The 8,207-nt window shown below is 34.5% G+C and overlaps 1 protein-coding gene and 1 non-coding gene across 2 annotated transcripts in view; both read left to right on the top strand.

Annotated features, from left to right (window-relative positions):
* The first annotated feature begins 256 nt into the window (after positions 1 to 256).
* Positions 257 to 8,207, top strand: part of PHLPP2 (PH domain and leucine rich repeat protein phosphatase 2) — a 57,949-nt gene continuing 49,998 nt past the window's right edge. The window contains exon 1 of the mRNA XM_023523663.1: positions 257 to 881. Within this exon, the coding sequence (XP_023379431.1) occupies positions 607 to 881 (275 nt within the window). The 5' untranslated portion in view covers positions 257 to 606. The remainder of the gene's footprint in view (positions 882 to 8,207) is intronic.
* LOC111731808 lies at positions 5,127 to 5,245 on the top strand. The gene has a single exon (XR_002777325.1). It is a non-coding gene; the product is annotated as a 5S ribosomal RNA (ribosomal RNA).

Here is an 8,207-nt window from a genome sequence, read left to right as displayed (position 1 = left end):
CTCACTCTTGTTTTATTGGGTGTATTAGCATGGATATATCTCTAAAACAACCAGATTGAAATAAAAATAAAAAAATGGCAGGGTGAAACATAAGTATGTTAGGGTTTAAAGTTTTAAATCACATGAAACAATACTATATATAGTTTATAGGTATGTACATATATGGCAAACATATACAAATGCATAGAATGATAAATATCAGATACAGTAGTGTTTGTTTCTGGGGAGAGGAAGAGGGATATGGGATTGTGGTGGGGTACCAGGTGGCTTCAGTTGTATATGTAGGAATATATTGTATCTATGTTCTTTAGAATAATGATTGGAACTAAATATGACAAAATTTTAAAATTTGTGTATGTTGGCTGGTAGGTAGATGGATGTTTTATTACTGACATTTTTCTGAAAAGATAAGAAAAAGAATGGGTCAGAGAAGATGATAGAGACATGAACAGCTAGCTGTAAAGAAAACTAAGTTTTCCAGGTGAAGAATGGGCATGGCAGATACAGGTGATTTTAGAGTGGAAAGGTGGGATGAGGACTGAACATGCCTCACTCAGACATTCTAGCTAGTGATTTCTTTTCTCTTGGTGTTTTTTTTAGAGAAATATGAAACGCAGTGGGAGCAGAAATTGTTTGAATAGGAGAAGTAGGTTTGGTTCTCGAGAAAGAGACTGGCTGAGAGAAGATGTGAAGAGAGGCTGCGTTTACCTTTATGGAGCAGACACTACCACTGCCACTACAACCGCCACCTCCTCTGCCTCCTCCTCCTCCTCCTCCGACTTACATCTTGTCCTTTGCACAGTAGAGACACCAGCATCAGAAATATGTGCTGGAGAGGGAAGGGAAAGTCTTTATTTACAGCTTCATGGAGACCTGGTCAGGTAAGGTCTGAGTCCTCCCACTCTAATTCTACTGCAGTGTAAGTAATACGTGTTTCTGCTTGGAAGTGGGCTTTAGGGTTTTAATTGTGCTGGAGCTGATATTGATTATGGACTCTCTCGGCTTGAAAAAAGATTTGTCCTTAGAATGCTGATGTTATGATTCTTACATTTAAAAACTGTCAGTGAAGGAAAATTTAATTACTTAATTTGGATTACACAATCAGATATCTAAATTAAAATAAATATTTTAAAACTTTAAAAGTAATATGTAAATAGGATAAAATTGAAATATATAAAAGGAAATAGAGTGAGGAGTATATATACTCATGCATGAGTATGTATCTCTATATATAAATTTTAAAACTAATGATGCTCTATGTAACACATCGTTGATTTAATATCATTTAGAGATCTTTCCATATTAATATTTATATAGTTTTCATTTATTTAATGACTGCATAGTATTCGATTTTGTGAGTCCGCCATAATTTTAGCCAATTTCTAATTAACGTACATTCAGATTGTTGCCAGTTTTTTACTTCTACAAGTAGTGCTGCAGTGAGTATCCTTGTGCCTGTGATAATTCTCCTATGTGGACGTCATCTGTAGGAAAAACTGGAAATGGAATTGCTGGGTCAAAGGACATCTGCATTTACAGTTTTGACAGATATTGTCACATTCCTCGTCATAGAAGTTATACTTTGATGAATAACACAAAAGTATACCTATTTCCCCCTTAACTTTCTCCAGAACATGTGTTAAATTTTATATATAAATATATGTATACTTATGCATGAGCACATACTTACTTGCTTATGAATAGAAATGATTGTCAGCAGTTTTTAAATTAGGATATCATAAAGTCAGCATTTGAAAGATAAATCTTTTTTCAAATCTAGTGACTTAAATTTTTGCAACTCTAATTGGCGTTTCGTTATTTTGTCCTTTTAATTGTCATTTAGTTAGTGAAGTTGAGCATATTTTTATGTTTAAAATCTATTTTCTTTAAAATTTTTTATGTAAACATGAAGAAAAGTATTCTCATTGTAGTCCTATACCGTGCATATGAACTCTGATTCAGCTTTAAAAAAAAAATTACCGTTTTTTGAATTAGATGTCAAATAAGAGCTCCTTATTTTCTCTCCTCTCCCTTCCTTGTGATAAATAACTGTTTTGAAATAGAATTCAAAGCTGTGGATTCAGTACTGTTGAAAGTGAGAAAGGAAGCTCCCACTTACACCTAAAACGTGGTAATAATAGTAACACCTTTAGCTGAGCTAAAAATTGGTGTCCTTTTGAAAGTCTAAACTGAGGTTTATTATGTGTTCCTTTTAGGATTTGGACTAATTCCTTAAACACTAGATTAGCATTTGAATGTTTTCCTTGTTCATCAGTTAACTACATTTCCTAAATCCATTTGTAAAACGAAAGGATCAGACTGGGTGATCCTTGGGCTTTTCTAAATCTTAACACTGATTCCGATCTAATTTTATCAGGTGGAAAGCTTTGACCTAGATGTAGCTGATGGAGTTGATGTATTTAAAGACAAGACTTACTCATTTGTTTACTAGTGTGTATGTATACAAAGATATTAAAAATGTGGAGAAACCCCCCCTGAATTGGGTTGCTACTACTAGTTTTGAAGTTAGTTAAGAATCCAAATCTTTTTTTTTTTTTTCTCTGTGACCTTGATAATTTTGTAATAAAATAGCTCTTTGAAGATATAAGTGATTCAGTAATAATGAAAACACGATTGAATTGTGGTTTGAAAAGTGAATATATTTTCATTGCTGGAATAGGAGCTCAAGAAGTCTCCTCCAACCAAAGGATGATGATGATGATGATAGATTTTAGCTAACATTAAATGCTTGCTTTTGTTTGTCACTGTGCTTAGTGCTCTACACACGTTTTCTCATTAAATCCAAAGGAATGACATATTATCTCCTTTGGAGTCACAACTCCAAAGGAGATAATATGTCATGCCTTTCATGTGAGGAAAATTGAGGCATTGTGCGAGGTCTGGTAACTTGTTCAAGGTCAACCAGGCACTGCCAGGCAGTTGGAATGCCTAAATCATTCAAGGTGGATGGTGGACTTTGTTCGGAGTAAAGGCCATCCCAGAGAGTAACTGGCTCGGTGTCCCTTACTCAGTTTCACTATTTAATCATATTTATTTAAAGATATTTTTTAGCTGTCTTACTCAACTGTTAATTGCTTGAGTTCATTCTTATCTAATCAGAGAAATAGGTACTTTCTTTATGATAGCCCTTTATAAATAAGATAGTCGACAATCTAAGGCATTATCTTCCTTCTTTTCTGTATTTTTATTTAGTTTTATTTTTTATTTTTTTGCTGCTTACCGAAATGTGATAAGTACTTATTGTACAAAATTTGGAAAAATGAAAAAGTGTGATGAGAAATAATAACAATTTTTAATGCTTAAGCATTTTATAGATTACCTCATTTAATTCTCACAATGGACTTGCGAGGTAAATATTATTCTCCTTTTATAGAAGAGGAAAATAAGGCTTAAAAAGGTTAAGCATCTCACCTAAGATCCCTGAGCATAAGTGATGGAGCTGGAATTGAACTCTGGCGTTCTGACACCGGATTCATATATTGCCTCCCCATAGTAACAGTTTTTCCCTAGATCTTTTTTGAAGTGAGTGTGTGTATAACTTTTTAAAATTACACATTTGAGACCATACCATATATTCAGTTTTATTTACTGCCTACTTTATTTCCTTGTGTCATTAAAAATTCCTTAAACATTAATTTTAATCACTACAGAATATTCCATTTTATGGAGATACTATAACTTCTTTAAAAATTGAGAAATAATATACAATGATGGTTTAAAGTTTGGATTCTGGAATGAGAATGTGTGAAGTCAAGTCCTGGCTCTGACAGTTCCTATGTAAGTTACATAATGTTCTGGTCCTTAGTTTACTAATCTGTAAAGTGGAATATGATAGTATTTACATTATAGAGTTGTTTTGAGGATTAAATTAATTAGACATGTTATGAAGATTAAATGAACTAATGCTTATAAAGTAGTGTTTCTTAAACTCTTTTGTCACCTGAGGAGCTTGTTAAAGTACGGATTCTGATTCAGTAGGTCTGGGGTGGGGCCTGAGATTCTGCATTAAGCTCCTAAGTGATGTGCTATACTTTGTGTAGCAGGGAAATAAAGTACTTAGAATAATGTCTGGCACCTGTAAGTACTCAATAAATGTTACCTGTTTGGGTTGTTTCAAATCATTCAACTCAGAAGTAGTGTTTTGATGACTGAACCTTTGCCCATAAAGCTTTACAGTGTCGGTTTTCCTGGGCTAGGTCCTAGCAATGGAATTACTGGGACTAAGATTATACCATGTGTTTTCTAAATCATCCATGACTTCCTTCTTTTCTGTGCTCTTTTTCAGTCATGGACTTGTCACTTAAATAAAGCTGAAGGATTACTAGTTTATAGAATATTGGCACTTGAAGGAACCTGACTAAGAGAGATCATCTTCTAGGGAAACAAAGTCTACCCCACCTATCAACCCTTCTACCCCTTGCCCTTTCCATTTGGAAATACGTGTGGGGGCAGGGTTTTTTTCCCCAACTACTGGGGAAAGTTACCAGCATTTGAGAGGCAAGGGCTAGAGAGGCTAAATGCCCTCGATGTGTGAGACAGTCTTGTACAACAAAGAATAATCTTGCCCAAAAGGCCAATAACTTCCCCAGTAGAAATCACTGAGACCATGTCCATTTATTTTGTAGATGTAGAGCAGAGACTGAAGAGGGCAGGTTGAAAGCACATTCTTGCAGCCGCCCGGAGCTAGAGCTGTAGTTAGAACACAGTGTCTTGTCTCCCAGTCCTTTGCTCTTTATATGATAATATTTGGTCTGTTTTTTTTATTGAATTGTTTAAGTGATAAATGACTCACTAGTAAAACTTAGTGTAATCATTGCCTTCTGTCTAAAAAGTTGTAACAAGATCATATGTGACAAAGTGGAGTGCTCTTTGGCTCACTATCATATATTTGCTTTAATTTGTCATTTGTCAACACAGTGACTAAGATTTCTGTGTTCGATGAGATAAACCAAGAAGTAATAAGATGTATATAACAGAAAATAATATCCTTAGAGTTTGAGATCCTGAGTTCTAATTCTGTTTCTTTCACTGACTTGCTGGGTGACCTCTTGCAAGTAACTAAAATTTTGTTTACCATATTTTGATGTTATAAAAGTGTAATGGGAGTCTACGGCCATGCCACCCTGAACAAGCCCGATCCCATCTGATCTTGGAAGCTAAGCAGGGTCAGGCCTGGTTAGTACTTGGATGGGAGACCACCTAGGAAGACCAGGTGCTGTAGGCTTAAAAAATAAAAAATAAGGGATTGTAAGCTGACAAAGTCCTTGCAATCTGTGAGGTCAACCAAGGGTTGCCTAAATAAATAAATAAATAAATAAATAAAATAAAAGTGTAATGAAAAATCTTGTTTTGGGATACATACTGAGCTGATTATCACTGAGGAAAGAAAAAGAACTTTTTTTGTGGTTTGCTTTATATTTTTGTGTTATTTTAAAACTTTAGAAGAATATGTTAATTTGTTTTTATTAAACTTTTTTTGTTTTTACATTTTAATACTTCTGAAATTGTCTTGTATCTTAGAGTTGTTGTTGGGTCATAGTTTAATTGGCAGTGTTTTTTCTTAATGGTTATTGCAGTGCTATCTGGTTTATTGCAATATGATTCTGATACTCACCACCCAGAATTTGCATAGACTTCACAAGTTAAAGGACATAGTCCCCAGTAAGACTGCTCTTACTGCAGATTCCAGCCATACTTTTGACCAACTGGATACAAATTTGGGGGTTCTCATGATCCCTTCAGTTTCAGTAATTCACTAGAATGACTCACAGAACTCACGAAAGCATTATACTTATAATTACAGTCTTAGTATAAAGGATGCAAATCAGGACCAGCCAAATGAAGAGACACCTATGGGTCCTGAATGTAGAACTTATATACCTTCTCATCATGTCACCCTCCCAGACATCAATGTGTTCGCCCACCAGGAAGCACCACAGAACTTTGATACAGAGTTTTTCTTGGGGGGTTTCATTGGTTGGTTTAATTGATTGGATCACTGATCAAATGCTTGAACATAGTCTTCAGCCCTTTCTCCTCCCCCAAGGTTGAGCTGTCTCCAAGACCCAGCCCAGCTCCCCACGTTCTTGGTCTTTCTAGTCACCATCTGTATCCTGAGTCATTTCATCTCTTAGCATAAACTCAAGGGTTATCCAAGAGGCTCTTGAATAACTAAAACACTCCCATTACTCAGGAAATTCCAAGGATTTAGAATCTTCCTGCCAGGAATCAGGGACAAGACTAGTAAAATTCTTTATTATACAATAATGCATAAAAAATAGCATATTTTTCAAATGATGGTGTATTAGACTTAATGAAATATAGTAATTTTAAAACAACTTTTTAGGTTCCTTAGTGAGTTGACATGAGTTTTGAGCTGTCTTCTACATAAATTATTTTAACTACGTTAAATAATGTAGTTTTCCTAAAGGAAGATAGGCTTTATAATGAAACCAGCACAGGTTCAAACCTTGTTGCCATTCTGTACTAATCGTGTGACTCTCTGAACCTCATTTTTCTTATTTGCAAAATAGGTATAGCTTTGTAAAATGTAAAACACTTCCCATTTAGTGTTGGGCCTGGAGTAGACATTCATTGAAGTAGCATTATTGTTGTTTGTGTTATTATCTGTATTGTTAATATTAACATTTGCAGATTTTACCTTTATAGGTGGCCAGAGATTGAATTTGAATTTGAATTTGTGGGAGAGAATGTTGCTGTGCTTTGTTAGGGTCTTCGATATAATATATATTCCCTTTGTTGGATTTTAATGTGTACTTTTGCCTCCCACTATTAACTACAATTCATGTGAAGTGATACTGATACTTGAAATGTACTCTCTCTCACGTGTATCTTAACTCGGGGCACTATTTAGAATAACCGTTGGCTACTACTTTTGGCTAAGAGCTATAAACCACTGTTGATAGCATTACTGTATTGGTTGGCTAGTTTGGAGAGAAATAATCATATGCAGATGTATTTAGATTTATAAAGACATAATAGCTCCTAGAAGACTTAGATGTAAACTGAAACTATTACAGTAGTCTTATTATTGTCCTTAAAGCAGTTAGTAGAAAAGTATTTCAAATGCTGAACGGAACTTACCACTGCCAACATTACTCTCTCCTACACCTGTTTTGCAGTATATACTTTTCCTTTGATTTGTGCGGTTTCACAAATAGCTAATTACCAGCCTGTTAAACTTCTAGAACTTTGAAACACAAAATTGAACTGTAAGCATATTAAAGCTTTTCCCTTCCCCATAAGCATTTCTTTACTCTCTTAAGCAGAGGATATAATGAGTAAATAGAATTAGTCCCTCATTTTACTTGTCTTTGCAGTTCTTGAGATATTTCTTATTTACTCATTTATGCTAAATTAGTAAGAGCAGATGTGGAGATTCTCTTGAGTATTTTTCCTCCCATGAGGGAATATGTGTTCTTTAGGTAGAACTGTATAAACAGATTTTCAAAGTCTATAGAACCTTTTTAGGAAAGGAAATTTGGTCACATAAAATATTTAAGAATTTGGATGTTTCCATTTCTGTTGGTTTTCTAGAGAGAAATTGAAAAATCGAGCTAATGAGATTTAACCAGAAAGTATTATTTCTTGGTCCTGAATATGTGATCATTATATGGAATTATGATATTTAAATAAATTTAACTCTGTATCCAAAAATAATCTCAGACTCTTGAGTTCTAACACTCTAAAGATCATCTGGCCCAACTTGATTCTTATAGGAGTTTCTTCTAAAATATCAGTGACAGATGGTTCTCTAGCTCTGTGAGCTATTTTGAGAGGCAATCTGTTTCATTATTGGACATCTCTAATTATTAAGGTTCTCCCTCATTTTTAACCCAGGTTTACTCGTGCAACAACTTCTTATTGCTCCTAGTCTCATTCTTTGCAGCAATCCAGAGTAAGTCTAATCCTTTTGACATTGAAAGATATAGATAACTCTTTATGCCCTTGGTCTCCTTGTCTTCAGGATAATCCTTCAGTCAGTCTTCACATTACATGGCTAATTGACCCTTCCAAGATTCAATTTATTAGAATTCCTTCTTAAAATGCATCCTTCTTAGAATAATTCTACCATTGTATGGGGAAAATGCCTAATATTATCATAGCCCCTTATGAATATTTATTTGACTAGAGATTAATTATAACTGATGTTTTTATTCTGAAAA

Source organism: Pteropus vampyrus, unplaced genomic scaffold, assembly GCF_000151845.1.
Source record: "Pteropus vampyrus isolate Shadow unplaced genomic scaffold, Pvam_2.0 Scaffold399, whole genome shotgun sequence".
NCBI lineage: Eukaryota > Metazoa > Chordata > Mammalia > Chiroptera > Pteropodidae > Pteropus > Pteropus vampyrus.
Note: the sequence above shows the minus strand (reverse complement) of the source record. Positions and strands in the feature narration are given on the sequence as shown.